At 42.9% G+C, this 20,862-nt stretch overlaps 1 protein-coding gene across 1 annotated transcript in view; it reads left to right on the top strand.

The window, feature by feature from the left end:
* Positions 1-20,862, top strand: part of KIF26B (kinesin family member 26B) — a 492,438-nt gene that overhangs the window by 337,770 nt on the left and 133,806 nt on the right. The window contains exon 5 of the mRNA XM_061160211.1: positions 7,583-7,766. Within this exon, the coding sequence (XP_061016194.1) occupies positions 7,583-7,766 (184 nt within the window). The remainder of the gene's footprint in view (positions 1-7,582; positions 7,767-20,862) is intronic.

Genomic DNA, 20,862 nt, shown 5'->3' with positions numbered 1-20,862 from the left:
CTTTTCATCCCATTGTTTTTGCCTTTAGTTGTATTTTCATTCACCTCTATTATTCTCACTTTGACCGTAAAAAATCCAGACAGGAATGGATTAGCAGTATTCACCAACAGTATGGTTTTTAAATTTTGCTTTTTCCCTGTTTTGTACCTCTAGGCATGTGAATGATGTGCAGTTCAGGTAAAGCTTCTACCTTCTCTGAGCTTCTAGGGAGCCAATGGAAGTTCTCAATAATGTTGGGTGGTGTGGATTCCTCTCATAGCCACAACTTAGGAGTAGACTCTTGAACACAGAGCACCTGCGGGGTGACTCGGAGGTGACTTGATTGACATGCATAGCCTATTAATTGCATAGTTCTTTGAAAGTGAAAGTGTTAGTCACTCAGTCGTGCCTGACTCTTTGCAACCCTGTGGACTACAGCACACCAGGCCTCTCCGTCCATGGGATTTTCCAGGCAAGGATACTGGAGTGGGTTGCCATTTCCTTCTCCAGGGGATCTTCCTGACCCTGGGATCGAACTCAGGTCTCCTGCCCTGCAGGCAGATTCTTTATTGACTGAGCTACCAGGGAAGCATAGTTCTTAGGTATATAGTTGTCATTGATTGATTGATTCTGTTTCCAGAGCACTGAGATGCATTCTAAGCAGCTTCCAGCATTCTTTTTGGATCTGTAGAAGGAGAGGTATGAGGCAGGGGAGAATGGCACAGAAGAATGGTGTGTGGTGGTGGTAGTTGTTGTGGTGTTGTTACTGTCATGCAAGGACTCGCTCTGGGTTGGGATTGTAGGAGTCGAGAAACCACTTTCATATAATTTGCCTTTCATATCCTAATTCTGGGCATGACCTGACTCACTCAGCTGAGACATTTTCCCCCTGTGATGAGAAGGTATGTTGCTAAGCAACTAGATCAGTAATTGGTAAATGCTTATATATGATTTGATTTGAGTTACATACAAAACTATGTAACTGCTTTTTTTCTGTCTTCATTATTAGGCACATGATTATCATTTGGTTTTATATTGCCCAAATGAAATAAAATAAGTGCTTCTATTTATCACATTGCATAACAGCATGAAGTGGTAGACTGACCCTAAGTCTAAAGCAGAAAATGCAAATCCTCATCTCAGTTATGACAATCACTAGTCCTGTGACTACAGATAAAATCAGGTAACTTCTGTGCCTTCATGGCTTTTTACGCCTGTACTTTGTGATACAAATACCTTCTCTGCTTGTCTCACAGGACTGAGTGTGATGGATGTGACAGTATGTGGAAAAGGATTTAGAAAGAGTGAAACATTCCAAGATCTAAGCATTTCTAGAATTTCAGATACATAGTCTTGGGACTTTGCGTATGTTTCTTTAACTCCAAAGGCTGGATCAATTAAGAAGCCCTGAGCGGGTATACACCAGTGGTCCCCAGCCCTTTTGGCATCAGGAACTTGTTTCATGGCAGACAATTTTTCCATGGACCGGAGGTCATGGAAATTGTTTTGGGATGATTCAAGTGTATTATATTTATTGTATACATTATTTCTGCTATTATTACATCAGTAATGATGCAGTGATAGAGTCAACACTAATGGCATCCAGAAGGAAAGACCACACTGCACATCAGCGTCTCATTAAGTGTTAAGACATAAGACATAGGCTCTCAATTGCCTCTCAATTGCTGAAGCCTCAAGGAGTTGATAAGGGCAACTTGTAGAAGCCTTGAATGGGTAAAGTTTTAAGAGAAGAATAGGGGTAAATTCATAGAGATTATCACTCTGGGTTAATGCTGTGCCACTAGTTGCAAAAATCAATCTATTTTCAAATTATAAGAGTGTCTGGCTGCTGTGTCTTAATGCAATATTGTTTGAGGTTAACCGTCAGCCATGTTTTGCCTCCTAGCAGTAAACATTTTATTTGAAGTCATGTCATGAATTATCTTCCTACACTAATGAAATGGATCATTTACATAAAAATCTGAAAAACCCCAAGACCCATATGCTTTTTGGTCTCTGGAGGCATGGAAATGACCTCAGTGACAGCCAATTAGAAAATGGAAAGGTGAAGGAGGACGCTTTTTATTCCCTGTTTGGAGAATTTCCAGAATGAGTAACGTGCCTCATGGCAGTGCCAGAATACTTTTAAATAGGCATTATTTCAAAATGAAGCCTAACTGATTTTTTTTTAACACGTAGATGGATATCTTTACTATTTCCAGAGGGCTTTGCCTCAGACCACTGGTTCTTGTCACACATCCTCCCTATTCATAATCTGTTTTATTTTCTTCTACCCCTGTGTCACTGACCCCATGAATTTCCTGGGAGCTGCTGTGATCTGTCACGTCATTGCTTATTTACCAGACAGTCTTAATCCTCAGAGCATTGAAATATTTTATAATGGCACATAAGCCATCGGAGCCTATGACAGCCCTGGCCATTTCACATTAAATTGCCATGTGGATTGTCTTTTTACCTGCTGATGCTGGCGATTTTACCACTCTCATCTCCCTCCTGGGTCAGGACCCTTTCTGGGCAACAGATGGGGCAGTTCTAAGGGCCTCACCCTGCCCTTTCTTGAGCAGTTTTTCAGTTGATGTCTCACCAGTCAATTGCTTGGGTTCAATTTAGTAGAGCTTGAATGACCTCTTAATTTTCATGAAGCTTTCACCCACCCATATGATCATCTCACAGTTGATCACCCCCTTCAGACAGGATGAAATGCTCTCAGAGTGTTGTTAGCAAACACGGTACTTAGAATTTTTTAAAGGATGAAGAATCCTTAAAAAAACAACTGAACTACCTGATATTCCTGCTTGATATTATCTAAGGAGAGTTCTATTCTTCACAAAGCTAATAATTCTTACAATATTGTTAGAGCAATATTTTAGTAAACTCTAGACACTAAGGGGGGGCAGACCCTAACTTAATTCTCATGGGATGCGTTTAGAATGAAGGGCTTCCCATTTAAGCAGTCTGTAATTCTGAAAATCCAAGGTCAAATAGTCTATCACATAAATGCAAAAAAAGAAAAAGATACCCCATAAGTTCCCCCTCTGATCTGTATAACTAAGATCTAAAGCTCTCCTCCACCTAAACCAATTAAATTTACTAGATAATTATTTACCTCTTTTCTTTTTGATCTGGGTGGATCTGGCCAGGGGGAACAAGGAACCATCTCCTTTGAAGGTCATCTCAATTCTAAACTGATTCCTGAATTCAGATGGTATCACATTGATGTGTTAGGGTAATTGTCTCCTGTGTGAGACGAGTAAGGATGGAGAGAAAGGCTAGAGCCCAGAGGGAAGAACTGAGCTCGCTAGGTTTAAATTCTCACCAAGTTCACATTATTGCTCCTCTCCTCACAGACTGATAATGCTTAGTGTGGCATCAGTTTCTTTATAGCTGTTCAGTGAGTATTAATTTCATCCTGCTAGAGAGGCTGCCTTTTTTTTTTTTTTCATTGAAATAAGGTTCAGAGAATTAAGTGAAGCCCAGGGATATTTAAAGATGTGTGCAGGGCTGAATAGCTGTAGGAAATATGTGATGCAGTCCATGCCAAGAATGAGTCAAGTAAATATTACTTCTCAGAGTTTTTAGGTTAACTTTTTGTTATTTAAAATTTTATCAAACAGCATACTCATCTGTTCCTCTCCCTACCAAAAAAAAAAAAAAAAGAGAGAGAGAGAGAACTTGTGAGACATTAATTACACAGAATAACTGCTAGCCAAAATGTCTTTACCTTTTCAATTCTTTCATGACTGCTGCTCCTTTATGTCACTGAATAATACAACTATATATGAATGACTTCTGTCCCTCAAACTTGACTCATCTATGTGTCATTGAAGTGCTCTGTAAAAAGAGCAGAAGCTGCTGGCCTTCAAGAAATTGAAACATATAAAATAGAGATCAAATAGCTGGTTAGGATGATGCCGAAATTAAAATAAAATGTTCTTATGCAATATATGGCTCTAAACTGTGATTTCTGAGCTCTAGAATACTTCTGTTTATTTCATATATATGTTTTAGGTTTTGTATTTTTTTTGTAACTGTGATGTGAGCAAAGTTTCCCCTTGAAATTTCATATATGTGTGTGTTTTAAGAAGAAAGTAGTTTTTATGTAGTCTCCAAATAATTTCCTGCATTGAAGCCAACAGAGGCTTCCCTGAATGGAATAGAGATTTCAGGGATCATTTCAGTGTCTTTGCATCGGAAGAAATTTTGGAAATCATACCCTGTTCCCAGTGTCTGCTTTCATCTCCCTGGTATTCCCTGTAAATGGCTTTCTAGCCACTACTTGGACACTTTCGATGATAAAAGCTATTTCAAGAAGCAGATCCATCACTAATGGGTTACTCCGATTTTTAGAAAGATGCCCCCTTTACTTATACCCCACAAATGCCCTTACATTTCCCCTGCCTGTCTTTCTACCTGTTCAGAGATGATATGATGCAATATGGGGAAGAGAGACCTAGACTCAGTCTCAGTTCCACTGTTTATTATTATATTCCTTCAAAGTACCATATATTAAGCACTTCCTGTATACTAAACCCTTCACCTGCACTCTTATTTAATTTTCATAAATGTCTATAAAAGATAGATAATTTTTTTGTTCTGTCTTACTATGCAGAACCGAGGCTTGATAATAATATGTGTAATAATGATGATGATAATATTACTAAGTACCAACTATATGCTAGGGTGCTATGCTGGACCCTTTACAAAAACATTATCAGAATTTAAGTAACTTACCTATCACCTACATATCATCTATCTGAAGAAGCTAGATGTTCAAATAAAGTCAGATACTCAAAGGACTTTGGATTTAACTCTTTAAGCCTCATTTATTTGTCTGTTAAGTGGGAGTACTATTAGTATCTTCTTCACAAAGTTTGCTGAGATTCAAAGTATTGGCCTGAGTAGGATATCAGAAGGACCTCTGATAGGTCAAGTAAAATGGGGCTGAGGACCATGACATTTAGCAATCATGAGGTCGTTTGTGGTCTTGACAAGAGCTGTGTCAGAGGAAATATAGGATGGATGTCTGGTTGGGATGAGCTTATAGGCAATGGGAAGAGGTGAACTGGAGAAAACAAGTGTAAACAACACTTTCTATGAATTTTGCTGCAAAGATGAGCAAGGAAACAGAACGGTAGCTGGCTGGGTAAGAAGAATGAAGAGAAAGACCTGTGTTTTATTTCTGAAGACAGGAGAAATAATAGCATGTTTGTATGCTGTTGGGATTAATCCAGTAATAGAGTAAAATTTTGATATTATGTTAATATCAAATATCAAACATTATATTAATATCAGGAGAGAGACAGAGGAATGAAACCTTGACTCCTTGGGAATGCCCTTTATACACTTTAATTACAAGGACCTTCTCTTTCCTCCTCTGCAGGGTCTGTGTGGAGGGAGTAAATGCGCATGGGTAGTACAGATAAGAGAAATGACAAAAAGCCAGCATCTCTTCTGAGCTGCCTTTCAGTGTCACTCCCTTCTCCTCTCTGTCTCCACTTTTGGACCAGGAACCCCCAACTGGTGGGGAAGTGTGAACCACAGCAACTCCTTGGTCCTTTTACCACCATCTGAAAGAATCCTAATGTGAATAGATAAGCACATGATCCATTCAGTTCCTAGCAGATCATCATCTTCATCCTTCTTCCTAATGCTCCTATGTCTGTAGGCACCCTGACTTGAACGCAGTAAGAGGTTGCTGTCCGTAGAATGTGATGGTCACACACAACACCTCTGGATGAGTCACTGTTTGTTCAAGGAGAAAATCTCACAGAGTAATGAAAACTACCAAGAGATGCACCAGAAGAATCCCAGTTCACCTTTAGTTTTAGAGGGGCAGTATCAGAAAGAGTGGCAATGAAAGCATGAGAAAAAAATTACCCCTAGGTTTTTTTTTTTTTTTTGCTGATTGGGGAAAGAAAGCACTGTGGAAATCCTTCCTAGTGCCCTTCATTTTTCATCATGTTACATAAATTCACTATAGAGGTCCCTAAGTTTGGCATTGGGACTGTTAGGGTATCATTCCATCAAAATCTGTCATTCCTCTGTAAATCACTCTTGTGAAAAAGATGTTCAGTTTTACAGCTAAGAAAAAAATTAAGCTTTGAAGTGGTAATTCTATTTGCTGTATTTGTGCAGTGGCCATTTTGTAGCTCAGGGGATTTTTCAAAAGCATGACAGTTACTGAAACAAAATTAAAATTAACCAGACCAGAGCTTAAGATTCGTACATGAAGATGGAAGGTGGTGGGAAGTGGGGGGTGGAGGGTGGAAACAATGCTGATTTAATCTTTTTGAGCTACTTTGCTTGTGACCTGTTATGCAGTCGGTAAAAACATGGGATGGATTATAAGGTTTTGATGTGTAGAATAAATTCACAGTAGCCCATTTGTTTTAAGCTGCAGCTAAAAGGTTTCTTCACCTTTGGTAAGGAAACTGGAATTCTTAGAACAAGAATATAGTGTGAAAACACCAAGAATGAATCCAGAAGTGAGTATGTTATAGTCTGTGCCTTTGCCTTATTTTCCCCTCTTCTCTATGATAAGATTGTCATATTTCAGGTGTTGTAGGACATTCTAATGAGGGAAGATGTGATGAGAACAACAACTGTTATTAATGACGGCAGCACCCTCCCTCCCACCTTTTCCTTTGCGTCCTCTGCCACCTTTGTGAGTTCTGACTCTGTCACCCCTTGCTCTTGCCCATGAATTGCATTTTGTAGTGAAAGAGCACCCTGCACAAAAGCCTGCTTTCCTCATGAGCTGCCCCTAGTCTCAGGACCCTACACCTTGGCTGCAGTTTATTCTGATTAGGTGTTATGTTTCTTTAACAGCTTGATTTATATTTCCCCACTGCACTGGGGTCTGTGTTTTTCTTCCACAATCACATCCACAGCATACCTCGAATGGTCACCACATGGTTCTTTCCCAGACCAGTGTGGATTTTACAACGTGTTAGAGTTTCTAAAAAACTCATAAGGTCTCTCACACTTGAGTTTATACCAGGAGTTATGAAATGATTAACCTAATTGGTACTGTTTATCCCCAAAGATGGCCAGCTTTATTCATGCTTAAGCTGAGTGTTCGTGGATAATAAGCAGTTCTTTGTGGATGGAGGCTGCAGAACCGTGTGAGGTCATGGCATTGCTCTGCCGTGTGAAGGATTGGGCAGCTCCCTGGGTTCACTCATGGCACTAGTGGTAAAGAACCTGCCTTTCAGTGCAGCAAATCTAAGAGACCTGGGTTTGATCCTTGGGTTGGGAAGATTTCCTCTGGAGGAGGAAATGGCAACCCGTTCCAGCATTGTTGCCTGGAGAATTCCATGGACAGAGGAGCCTGGCAGGCTGCAGTCCATAGGGTCACACTGAGTCGAACATGACTGAAGTGATTTAGCATGGCATGCACAACACTGGATTCGCTTGGTCACAATCAGGGGCTACCACCTGGCCCTTAGAGGAAGAGAGAGAACTGTTTATTGCAATAAGAACTAGGGGCTTCCTTAAGGGAAAGGACATACAGTGACCCTAGCATATCTGATTGTGCCATACGTTTTCCTTTATGGTCTTTTTTCTGACTTTTTCCCTCCAGAGCTGCCCAGAAGTTAAATCTCTCATCTAAGAAGAAGAAACATCGGCCTTCCACTTCTTCTGTTGCCGAGCCACCTCTCTTTGCCACCAGCTTCAGCGGGATTCTCCAGACGTCCCCACCCCCGGCCCCGCCCTGCCTGCTGAGGGCCGTCAGCAAGGTGAAGGACACCCCAGGCCTGGGCAAGGTAGGCGCCTGGGCCCTATCCGCTCAGGTTTCCACTGTGGGGTTCTGTGTCAAAGGCAAGGAAGAGAATGGGGGCTCAGCTGGATAATTAAAACAAGAAGGTGACAGGGAGAGAAGGAGACAAAATGAAATTCATTGGGAAGTACTGTAAAATTTTCCTTTGGTTACATATACGTAGTGGTAAATTAAGACATTCCATCTATTGGAGATGTGGTTTGATTTTGGCAGAAAAAAAAAAAAAAAACACAAAACTCAGCCTTGTATTGATTGACAGAACTGTAACAAATTAAAGAAAAGACCCCAAAGCACAAAATTTGGAAGGCAGAAGCAGGAGAGACCAAGAGATCGTACAGGAATAAGACATAAAGATGCTCTCTAATTTCCCTGTGACACTTTCATTGTTCCTCCCCTTTAGAGAAATCACAAGTTCTTCTTTTGAACCAGACCACTGATGGGGTTTCTGGGGAGCATTTGCTGTGTGCCATTCTAGCCAAGAAATGCAATTTTGAATTGTTACAGTTACTTAGAGATGAGGTACATAATGAGATGTAGGGACACCATCTCGAGACCTGCCTCAGCTGTGTTTAGGATAACTTTGTTTTTAGATGTCATCTCTTAACTCACTCTTCTGAGATGAACATCTGGGTGAAGTAACTTACAGTTTACTCTTCAATGGGTAAATAACCTGGGGCTTATAAAAACATTTAGCTGAAGAAAGGGGTGGTTGTTTTCTTTCTTTTGCTTTCATCACAAGTAGGCTGGTCCATGCCACCTTGCCGGTCTCTCACCGCTGACTCAACAGCACTTGTTTTGGAAGCTGCAGGTCTTGCTGAGGGAAGTGGCTGCTCAACTATGTGGACTAATATTTTCCTTATTTGTTGTTGCTGTTGTTCAGTCACTTAGTCCTGTCTGTTTCTTTGCGACCTCATGGACTGCAGCATGCCAGGCTTCCCTGTCCTTCACTACCTCCAAGAGTTTGCTTAAGCTCTTAAGTTGATGATGCCATCCAACCATCTCATCCCCTGTCACCCCCTTCTCCTCCTGCCCTCAATCTTTCTCAGCATCAGGGTCTTTTCCAGTAAGTGGACTCTTTGCATCAGGTGGCCAAAGTATTGGAGCTTCAGCTTCAGTGTCAGTCGTTCCAATGAATATTCAGGGTTGATATCCTTTAAGATTGAAAGGTTTGATCTCCTTGCAGTCCAAGGGACATTCAAGAGTCTTCTGCAGCACCGCAGTTTGAAAGCATCAATTCTTCAGCACTCAGCATTCTTTATGGTCCAACTCTCACATCCATACATGACTACTGGAAGATTTTCCTCATTTAGGTCACTGATTCCCTTTCTCCTTGACCCTCAAAGTGATTATTCCCAGGTTCATGGTCTTCAGTGGCCTCAGCCTGACTAGTGGTCCTTCTGGAGTTTACCCCAATCCCTCTGCCCTTCTTCCTTCCTGCTTTTCTCTCTTCTCCAGCTTCCTCCCATACCTTCCCACCCCCAATTTCACCCCACTGGGAAAGTACTAACTTGCTAACTACTCTGCTATTCTTTCCAACAGAGTTTACATTTTAAGATTCTGTTGAATAGAGCAATATTCTTTTCTTTTTTTAATCACTCTATTTCCAACTAACCAACTACACCAAACTGCTCTCCAATTACCAAGCATGCCATACTCTTTCTGGTCTTTGCACACAGTAGTTTCTACTTCAGGTCTTCCCTCCATCTCTGTCAGACACATGGTCCAACTTTTAAAAATCAGTGTGAAAGTGAAAGTGAAAGTCGCCCAGTCATGTCCAACTCTTTGTGACCCAATGGACTATACAGTCCATGGAATTCTCCAGGTCAGAATACTGGAGTGGGTTGCCTTTCCCTTCTTCAGGGGATCTTCGCAACCGAGGGATTGAACCCAGGTTTCCCACATAGCAGGCAGATTCTTTACCAACTGAGCTATCAGGGAAGCCCCAAAATCAGTTTAGAACCTTCTTTAAGAAAGTGAAATCAGTCAAAGAATGAATTTCTATTGTGCCCTCTTCCTTCTTTAGTCCCAAGCAGTGCTTATTCTGGGCTTCCCAGGTGACTCAGTGATAAAAAATTTGCCTATCAATGCAGGAGACTCAGGAGATGCAGGTTCAATTCCTGGGTTGGGAAGATCCCTGGAGAAGGAAATAGCAGCTCACTCCAGTATTCTTACCTGGAAAATCACACAGACAGAGGAGCCTGGTGGGTTACAGTCCATAGGGTCCCAAAGACACAACTTGTTGACTAAGCATAATGCTTATTCTAATGGAAGGCATTCAATCCTGGGATGCCCCATGGCATTGGAAAGGACTTTCCCGGGCCCAGAGGTAAAACAGGAAACCAGGTAGCAGGGCAGTGGCCTGGGCCCGGCCTCAAGGGCTGCTGTAGCATCACCAGCCGTGGAAGGAAATGGAGGAAACCCCATGAGCAGGACTCACGTGGGTGGTAGTGGCACGCCCTTGGGGGCACACTGAGGTCATAGTGGATGGCTGATAGACTGCCTCCTAAGAAGGGTGGGTACAAGTAATTGCAGGACTTAAAAAAAAATTTTTTTTTTTAAATTTAGTTGTGGTAAGGTACACATAACAGAAAACTTACTTTGTGAACTATTTTTAAGTATGTGTGGACTTTGGTTTTGCTAAGAGGAGTTTGGAACTTTAGTGCCAAAGCTGAACCACCCTGGACAAAGTGACATCAAATTCCCACTGCAGTCTCCTTTTCCTCTCCTGCTCTAAAAGACATCTTACTTCTCTTCTGAGTGTATGTGAACCAGTATTTAAATGCTGTCATGCTAAAGAGGTATCCAACTATTAGCCAACTTGGGGCATCCAGGTAACCCACTATGACCCTGTCCAGGATGCCTCAAAATGAACCATGTAAGAAACCATCCTCCTCCATCTGTGACAGTGGCCCAGTCTGTGATTTCTAAAAGAGCTGTTGCAGATATATGTTCAGGTGGACCTGGGCCCCGAGCCTAGGGCCCTCTGTCCCCACTTCCTCCATCCCTGTCCCCTTTCCTGGAATTCTGAGACAAAGGAATCAGGGCATCAGGAGGGGCCTGAAGCAGCAGAAGGACTGTTTCTAGCCATGATGAGCTGGGCCTTGAATGAAAATAATCTGGGGGGCACTGGTTCAATCTTGATTCCAAGATGTACTGTATGTAGTGATCAGATAGACATATAAGTAAGATAGGCAGCATAAGACCAGGTATAACTACAATTAATATTAAAGTCATTCATAAACTAAAGCTCACAAATGATACCCTTACTTTTTTTAAAAGCAAAATACTGTCCCTCTCACTCATTTGCAGTCCAATGTGCTCTTTTGAATGGGAGAGAAAGGGTGACATTACCAGCCAGGAATGCAGGAAGCTCGGAGTTTGTCCATGGAAGTAATGGGAGAGAAAGGGCGGCATTGCCAGCTGGGACTGCAGGAAGCCCAGAGCTTGTCCAGGGAAGTGGGGTCACCAGGCGGGGTGTCTCAGAAGATGACAGAAGGTGTGACTTCTGCCTGACGATCGACCTCGCGGCTGCTTTCCAGCTGAGCATGGAGATGCAGGCGCTGGTGGAGGGGAAGGGACAGCGGGAGGGGGTATGCCGTCTGAAAGGCAGTGTCATTATATCCTTTAACTTGAAAACGTGTGTGATTGAAACCAGAGGTAGAGAAGTACACCTCCGCCTGCCTCCTCCCTCGGAGGCGTGTGCTTCTCAGAGTGCGAGACGCCCATGACTCTCCCACAGTGGCACCAATGGCCTGAACTTAGCGGAGGTCCATGTACCAGGCTCATGTACCACGTACCTTTCCTCACCCCCTGAGAGTCCACTGCCATGAGGAACTGCATTCTTGTGCTGAGTTGCTCAGTTGTGTCCAACTCTTCGAGACCCCAGGGACTGTAGCCCATCTGTCCGTGGGATTTCCCAGGCATATTCCCAGGCAAAAATACTGGAGTGGGTTGCCACTTTCTTCTCTAGCATTCTTCTTGTTTTTGTTCAGTTGCTCAGTCATGTCCAACTCTTTGCAACCCCATGGACTGCAGCATGCCAGGCTGCCCTGTCCTTCACCATCTCTCAGAGCTTGCTCAAACTCATGTCCGTCGAGTCGGTGATGCCATCCACCCATCGCATCCTCTGTCATCCCCTTCTCCTCCTGCCTTCTATCTTTCCCAGCATCAACATTCTTCTTACCTGTATGGAAAAATCCCTGTCAATTTATCTCTGTTGCACAATTTACATATTAACATTTCAAAGAAATACAGTGAAGTTTCATATAGAACCTAAAGAATTGGCGCTATTACGTTTGAAGTAGAAAATTTCATAGAATTGCCAAAAGTAACTCAATTATTTAACCTGGTGGGGGGGTGGGGGCTGGGGTTCTTGAGGCCCAGTGAGGAGCAAGCCCAGCCCAGCCCCAATTCTCATCTTCAACCACCAAGGACTTCTTCAGGAGACCTGAAGATACCTTTTGTGGGTTTGTTTACAGTTAGCCCCAAGAAAACTGTGGCCCTGAGGGAGCAGGAGATGTCCCAGTGCCTCCTGAGTCAAACCCAGAGGTCAGGACCTGTGAGACATTTTATTCCCTTCTGTTTCATGTGACCTTTAAAAACTCGAGTGGAGACAAGAAAGTAATTGGACCATAAGGGTAGCAGAATAAATTGGGAACCAGTCAGCTTCATCCTGTAGAGGACAGGCTTCCCTTTTCAGAGTCGTGGTTGAGAAAGAAAGGGCAGTGACAGGCCAGGGTAGACATATAGCAAGTCAGAAGTGCCCCTCCTTCCCCTCCTCTCATCCCACTGCCGGCTGATTCCAGCAACAACTTTCCTCCCTCATCCCACCAGGTCCTCCAGCCCGAGTTATTGCTGGCCCCCAAGTGTTTCTTGAGGCAGAAGCTTTTCTGGAGACCACAGTGATGGACAAACTTGGGGTGACTTCAGTGTACCTGACGCTGAAGCACAATACATAGGAAATATCTCAGAATCCCCAGCACCTAGAGTCATACTTGGCACACAGCAGAGTTTACTGAGCACCTTCTACGCCTCAGATGGCAAAGAATCTGCCTGCAATGTGGAAGACCAGAGTCTGATCCCTGGGTCGGGAAGATCCCCTGGAGAGGGAAATGGCTACCTGCTCTAGTATTCTTGCGTGGAGAATTCCATGGACAGAGGAGCCTGTTGGGCTACAGTCCATGGGGTCGCAAAGAGTCAGTCATGACTGAGCTGGTGACACTTTCACTTTTCTATGTGTCAGGCCCTGTGCTGAGCACTAGGCTTGCCGTGATGGACATGCAGGCAGAATCCCTGTCCTGACAGCACTTACAATCTTTTCCTTTTAATAGTCAGCCTTAGACATCTCACTGACTTGGACCAAGATGAAGGATGACTTGACTTAAGGAAAACTTGGAATCACAGACTTCCAGTAATTCTGTCTAACTTTCAAGTTGTATAAAGAAGCTATAGTACTAAGTGTTGTGTAGAGACATTCTTAATGAACAGATAAAGATGATTAGTGGATCAAAGCAGCTTAGTCCCTGTTTATATTTCATGGGTTTGACTTTATGTAAATGATATTTCTAATCTGTTTGAACATGGCTCCTTCTCCTAAGTCAGTAAAAGCTCTTCATGAAATTTGTTTGCGCAATTAATTAACATCCATGTTTAAAGTTCATTTGTTAGTGTGTCACAGATTAATGTCAGAGCTCTTAGTGTTGGATTACAAGCTTCTAGAGCAAAGCGTACATTATCTGTTTAACTCACTCAGCATTTGACTCTGCAGCCCCACCGCGGGGGCATATACGCTTTAAGGGTGAGAATGGTGGTGGTGGCAGTTACATTGGGGATGGTTGATTCTCCTCTTCCCAGAAGAATTCCTGAAGGGAAATACATGAAGCATGAAGGGAAAAGAGACCTTCTCTTCCTTCACAATCTCCGAGAATGCCTTGAAAGAATGGAATATCAACTCCCTGCCTTTGTTCCCTCAAATATGCTTTGTGAATACAAGAAAACTCCTATAGGTGGGTGCTAGCAACAAGGGAGGACTTCCTAGGGGGCTCAGTGGTAAAGAATCTGCCTGCCAGTGTAGGAGATGTTAAGAGATGCGGGTTCAGTCCCTGAGTTGGGAAGATCCCCTGGAGGAGGGCATGGCAACCCACTCCAGTATTCTTGCCTGGAGAATTCCATGGACAGAGGAGCCTGGCAGGTTACAGTCCATGGGGGTCACAAAAGAGCCAGACATGACTGAGCAACTAAACAACAATAGTAGCAAGAGAACAGACTCTTTAGAATTTGAAAAGATCATAAAAAGTGGATAAAACAAACATGAAGAATTATGGAAAATTGAACTGGAACCAGGTTGAGGCAGGCTTGTCATACTCGGCTCACTCAGTGCATATCTGTAGACATACTGTGTTCCAGGGACTGCAGGAGGTGCCACTGCCCGGGCCAGTACACAGAAGCTGCTGGGCTGCTCTGGGCCACATGCCTCCAAGGGGGGGATGGGGTGTATGTCCTGGTCTCCAGGGACTCCAGCCTCCTGTGAAAATGTTTGCCTGCCTGCCTCAGCTACCTCTCCTGAGCTACAGATGCTATTTTCTTCTCCTGGGGATCCCTCTTTGCCTAGTTTCTGGGTAGAAGAAGGGTTGCGGTTCCCCTCATGCTGGATCCTAACCACCACTCATGCCCATCCATCTGTGCATTTCTGAAGCATTTCACTAAGGTTTCTCTGTAGACAGTGCAGCCCCAAGGCAGGCAATTCCAAGCAGTCCTCAGAGTTGTGGTTTAGAAACAGACTTGCTTGTCTGGCTAGATTATCTTTCTTAGGCAGTATAGGTGGGAGCCACTATTATTATTCTTCACATGCTAAGTTGCTTCAGTCATGTCCGACTCTGTGACCCTATGGACTGACTGTAGTCCGCCAGGCTGCTCTGTCCATGGGTTTCTCCTTTCAAGAATACTGGAGTGGGTTGCCATTTCCTTCTCCAGGGGATCGTCCCAACTCAGGGATCAAACCTGCATCTCTTATGTCTCCTGCAGGGCAAGAGGGTTTTTTTTTTTTTTTTTTTTTTTTTAACCACTAGTGCCACCTGGAAAGCCCTTCTTCACGGTGCTTGATTTTCAGTCACCTGCTTCTTATTTAGCACTACTTTTCAAACTCTGTCGCAGCATATTTTGACCTCTATTTTTAAAAAAATCTATGACAAACCTAGACAGTGTGTTAAAAGCAGAGATATCACTTTACTAGCAAAGGTCCATATAGTCAAAGCTGTGGTTTTTCCAGTAGTCATGTACGGATGTGAGAGTTGGACCATAAAGAAGGCTGAAGAATTGATGCTTTCGAATTGTGGTGCTGGAAAAGACTCTTTAGTGTCTCTTGGACTGCAAGGAGATCAAACCAGATCAATCCTAAAGTAAATCAACCCTGGATATTCATTGGAAGAACTGATACTGAAGCTCCAATACTTTGGCCACCTGATACGAAGAACTGATTTATTGGAAAAGACCCTGATGCTGGGAAAGATTGAAGTCAAAAGGAAAAGGGTGGCGGGTGGCAGAAGATGAGATATATCACCAACTCAAAGAACATAAATTTGCACAAACTCTGGGAGATAGTGGAGAACAGAGGAGCCTGGCATGCTACGTCCATGGGATCACAAGGAGTTGGATGTGACTTAGCAACTGAACAACAACAACAAAAACATAAAACATATTCTCTAAATAACATCTCCCCCTTCACACACATGCACGCACTCACTCTCACTCACTGCTTGGCTCATGTTACCAGGTCTAGACTTAGTTTAATTCTAAACTTCTTATTTGGTGTGTAGACTATAGGACAGAAAAAAATAAATGAACCGTGTGTGGTTTTTCAGTAGAGATTCTTTCCCTTTACAGATTTATTAACATTTTTAGAGCAGAAATCGTTCAATTACTAAGCCCTTGTGACACTGTAAGGAAGAAGCAGCCAAGATCCCTGTTCAGTTTATGTTCTGATACAAGAGGATAACAGTAAAATTGAAAATTAGATTAAAATTTTAAATAAGATCTTTTTAAAAGTACTAACGAAGCTCTTATTCATTTGTTCAACAAGTAGAAGTGGCTGATCTAGCTCTTGCTTGTTCAGGAAGTGATGCCAGGCAATACCAAGGAGAAAATTTCATGCCTTCCAACTCACCAAGGTCTGAGTTATTGAAATAGTATGCAAATGATCAAATTCATCATTTCTTCCTTTCCTCATCCTAAAACTTTACCAAAGCAAAGAGGAAAGAGTTGAGTTAGCCTTTAACATTCATTTCCAGTGTCCTAATGTGATGGAAAATTCTGGATCTCACTGCTCACTCACCAGGGATTACTCTCCCCACTCCCTTAAACACGCCAGACGGTAGAAAGGAATCTGAGCTTTCTATTTTGGTGTGCTTTTGTGGGTTGGGGAGAAATAGACTGCCTAAATAAAACATGCTCATTCATCAGGATAGCTGGCTTGATAGCTTTGAAAATTGAATTGTTAGCTCTTCTGGGAAATAAACTCATGTGAACTTCCACTCCCTAATTACAGTTCTTTTCTGTGCTCTGTTGGTTTTGGTTGAGTCGGCTAAGCTCCTGTAGTTAGTTTGGGTTTTTTTCTCCTTTCTTTCTTTCTTATTTTGACCCCTTCTCCAACCTGTATCTCCAGAGAAAGGAGACTTGAAGAAAATGTCCTGACTCATTAATCTTCGTGGTTTCTTCACCATCACCACTCTGTCTCCGTCCCCAGCAGACGCAGAGTGGTCTGCATCTGTCCTAGAGCCTGCCCTCCCTTGCATACGTGCAATTAGCTGCTGCAACACCAGACCCTCAAGCTCAGGAACTGAAGGTTCCCTGCTGGGAGGGCAGTGCTGGTCCTGGAGCCAACCTGAATGGCTAAGTGATGAGGCAGGACTTTTCTCTACATACGCTGCCTTGTCATTCTTGAATTTAGCAGGCTCATTCTTGCAAAGACAGAAAGTGTCAGGAAGATGTTCTCCATTAAAAGCTACTGGACAGAAAAGTCATGGTAAACCACGTGTAAAAGAAAGCATGAGGGCCATTTTTGTTCTTCATTATTGATATGACTGCCTTTAAGACAGCGGATCAAGTTGTATGGATATATTTTTCTGTTAGCTTCATTATTAGGTGCAGATGAAGAAGGGTAAGCAGCACATTTCAGTTTAATTACATCAGATTTCTGATAGGATGGCACATTAACATTATATATAGAACACTAATTTTCTGGTTTTCTTTGCCTGAAATATCTACACAGAGCAAACTGCATTAAATGATTCATGGGTAAGCAGGGAGGAAGTTTGTATTCTTTAGTGCCAGCTTACATAAAGAACACTCAAAAAATGTTGAGTATTTTATGGTAATTCTGTCTAGTATTAGGCATCCTAACTGGGCATTCAGTGCAGTGTAGGAATCATCCTGCATGATAGAGCTGTCATAAGAAGGTAAAGGCACCAAAAACATCTAAAGGACAAGACCCTAGTGGGGATTCCCCGGTGGCTCAGTGGTAAAGAATCCACCTGCCAATGCAGGAAACACAGGTTCAATCCCTGGTCCAGGAAGATCCTGCATGCAGAAGAGCAGCTAAGCCTATGGGCCACAACTATTGAGCCTGTGCTCTGGAGCTCAGGAACCTCAACTACTGTGCCCACAGTGCCACAACTACTGAAGTTGTGACCACGTGAGCACATGTAGAGCCTGTGATCTGCAACAAGAGAAACCACCACAATGAGAAGCCCAAGCACCACAACTAGAGAGTAGCCCCAGTTCACTGCAAGCCCAAGCAGCAGTGAAAACCCAGCTCAGCCACAAAAAACCCTAGCAGTCTTTGGCCCTGCTTACTCCTCAGCACTGAGCTGCCCTGGGAGGGTGACACCGGGGAGAAGATGCTGCCTAGTGCTGGCACTCTGGCAACTGGCAAGTGCCGGCAGCATCCCTCCCTGAGAGGTTTTCCCAAAGACCGTCTTGTCCAGTCCTCTCATTTTGCATATGAAAAAACTAAGCCCCAACAAGATGAAGTAACTTGTCAACCCATTTTTGTGGGAGAAGTCAAAAGTTTAAGCTTTGGAGTATAAACCATTGTGAGTCATGAAGACTTGAAGGCAGAATTTGAGTGAGTAATTCATTTTTTTTACATGTTTTTATTTATTTGACTGTACTGGGCCTTAGTTGTGGCTTGCAAATTCTTGGTTGCAGCATGTGGGATCTAGTTCCCTGACCAGGGATCAAACCCAGGCCCCCTTCATTGGGAGCTCAGAGTGTCAGCTCCTGGATCACCAGGGAAGTCTCTGAGTGAGTGATTCTTAAACTTTCCCCTAATTTTTGTGACTTCAGCTTTGATTTTATGACTTTTTAAAGGAATTGAGATGATGGGAGAGGGGTGTGTGTGTATGCACACATATGCACACACTTGTGTGGTAGGAGGTGGAAGGTGATTTTTCTAAGGGTTTTTTTTTTAAAGGTTATAAACCTCTAGCATAATTGGAGGATAGGTTTGGGGCTTCTCGGAATACCTGTAATCCCTAATTAGCATCCTGACTTATGGAATGGAAACACAAGATAAAATAAGGGAATTCTCTCTGGAATAAATGCCACTTTCTCAATTAAACAAAGGGCAATAAGATGGATTGTAATGCCAGAATAAGGCTTTTGATCATTCTTTGTCCCAAAACCACATTTTAGTCAGGCTCAGCTCAATTTAACAATTACTGATATCAAGAGTATGGGAAGTGTAGGTATATTTTAAACTAACATTTCTAACATCTTATCTTTCTATGTCTTTCTCTTGCTAATGGCTGAAAGAAAAGTTAATCATGATTTGCTATAATTATCCCATTAAAATGGATTGATAGTAATGTTTTATAAAAAAAATAGTGAGTCCAAACTGCTGAGTTAATTAGAAAGTTGTCCTTTGTGCCTCAGAGTAGGAAATGCTATTCTTGCCTACTCAGTGACTAGCATAACAAAACATTTGAATTCCTTTCTAATGCTTCATTGAGCTGAAATGTATCATTATGGAGGGGGAAAATCATTCTGATGCATTCTTAAAAGCAAAACATATTTTGCTTAGATTGTTAAATAGTTTCTGAAATAAAAATTGTCTAGCTTCTGAGAGGCACAACACTCCCTGTGTTCTTTCATAATCCTTTACAAGTTCAGTTTAGCTCTCTTCTGTAATGCTGTCTTAGTCTGTTCCAGCTACTATAACAAAAATACCATAGACTGGGTGGCTGAAACAACAAAAACGTATTTCCCTCAATCCTGAAGGCTGAGCAGTCCAAGGTCAGGTTCTGGCAAGGCCTGTATCTGATGAGAGCTCTCTTCCTGATTTGCCTGCAGTCATCTACTTGTTCTTAACATGATAGAAGGCAGAGAAAGAGCACAAATAAGCTCTCTTGTCTCTTCTTATAAAGACACTAATCTCATTCATGAGGGCTCCACCCTAATGACCTAACCACCTCCCAAAGTCCCCACCTCGAAATTCCATCACCTTGGGGGGGTAGGATTTCATTACTTGATATTGAGGTGGACACAAACACATGATCCACAAACCAATCTCCAAATTCCAGTCTTGAATTTGAGTATATAACTTTCTAGATGAAACAACGGTAGTAGAACCATGGCAGGGACAAAATTCCTTCCAAGTTTCTCTTCCTGTTCCCTTGGTCTTGCCTGTGTGTTCCACACTACAGCCAACTATTCATATAAAAATTTTGTCATGTGCAAATTAGTTGAGATCTCTTTACCACCAACAATGAATATCTGGCAGATTCATTAGTGGAGCAGTGTACCAGCTGTAGCTAATCAGAGGTTTTGTTCTTGCTGAAACCACTGATGATAAAATCATTTTGTTTCCAGTGCTAGCTTCTTAGGTTTGTAGGTTCAGTTCTGCGTGTTCAGGAGTGTGAACTCACAACAGTATGCCTGCCAAGGGTAAGAGTGCTCTTACCTGCCCCATCGCTGTTCCCAGATAGCCCAACTTAATCCCTGGTCCCCTACCTACCCCCAGAGCAGCACCACCTACACTGCGTTTATGACCCTTGTCTGTATCTGACAACTTATAGCACAGCTGTTAGGCTGGAGCAGCTCAGGCCAGCTTCAGCAAAAGGCAGAGAATTGAGACCATGCAGTGAGTTTGGTTTAGCGGGTACTGGTGGAGGAGCTGTTGGGGGCCAGGCGTGGCTCTCTGGAAGCTCATGTATGTTGTGGCATGTCAGGGGAGCATGGGACCAGGCAGTGTGGAACCAGTTTGCAAATTCCTAACCTACAGCCATCATCATTAAGCAATCTGCTCCTGGCTCTTTCTGACCCTCAAACAGTAAGTCTGGAGAGGTTGAAAGTGAGTGTTAGTTGCTCAGTCATGTCCTACTCCTTGCAACGCCATGCACTGTAGCCGGCCAGGCTCCTCTGTCCATGGGATTCTCCAGGCAAGAATACTGGAGTGGGTAACCATTCTCTCTCTGGAATCTTTTGGGGTTTTTTCCTTCAGCAGCTTGGCTACTGCCCTACCCCATACCCACCCCTTGAATTTGGGAAGAAGAACAAAGGGCCTTTGGGAATGTCTTACCCTACAGATGAGCTGAGGGACAGTTATCCCTGTCATTGTGAACTTGATCTATTCCATGATTCAACTATTTTGAGGAAAACATTTCACCATATTTGACTCAAAAGGTTTTCAGTGAAGGGCACAGTTTTTAAAACCTGATCAGTAAAATACTGCCTGCACTGTGTTGTCAAGTAAAGCAGTTGTTTTTGTTTTTCACTAAGTCCTGTCCAACTCTTTTTCAACCCCATGGATTGTAGCCTGCCAGGCTGCTCTGTCCATGGAATTCTCCAGGAAAGAATACTGGAGTGGGTTTGCTATCCTTCTCCAGGGGATCGTACTGACCCAGGGATCAAACCCAAGTGTCCTGCATTGGCAGGCAGGTTATTTACCACTGAGCCACCAGGGAAGTCCCATATAAAGCAGTGGAAAGCTAAAAATCATAGGAAATGGGAGGTCAGAGAACAGGGATTGTTGATCTACCTTCAGCTACTCTATCCTCCATTCTATAGAATGTGATAAAAATTAGCAC

The sequence above is a fragment of the Dama dama genome, chromosome 14 (genome assembly GCF_033118175.1).
Source record: "Dama dama isolate Ldn47 chromosome 14, ASM3311817v1, whole genome shotgun sequence".
Lineage (NCBI taxonomy): Eukaryota > Metazoa > Chordata > Mammalia > Artiodactyla > Cervidae > Dama > Dama dama.
This window is presented reverse-complemented; position numbering and strand designations above follow the sequence as displayed.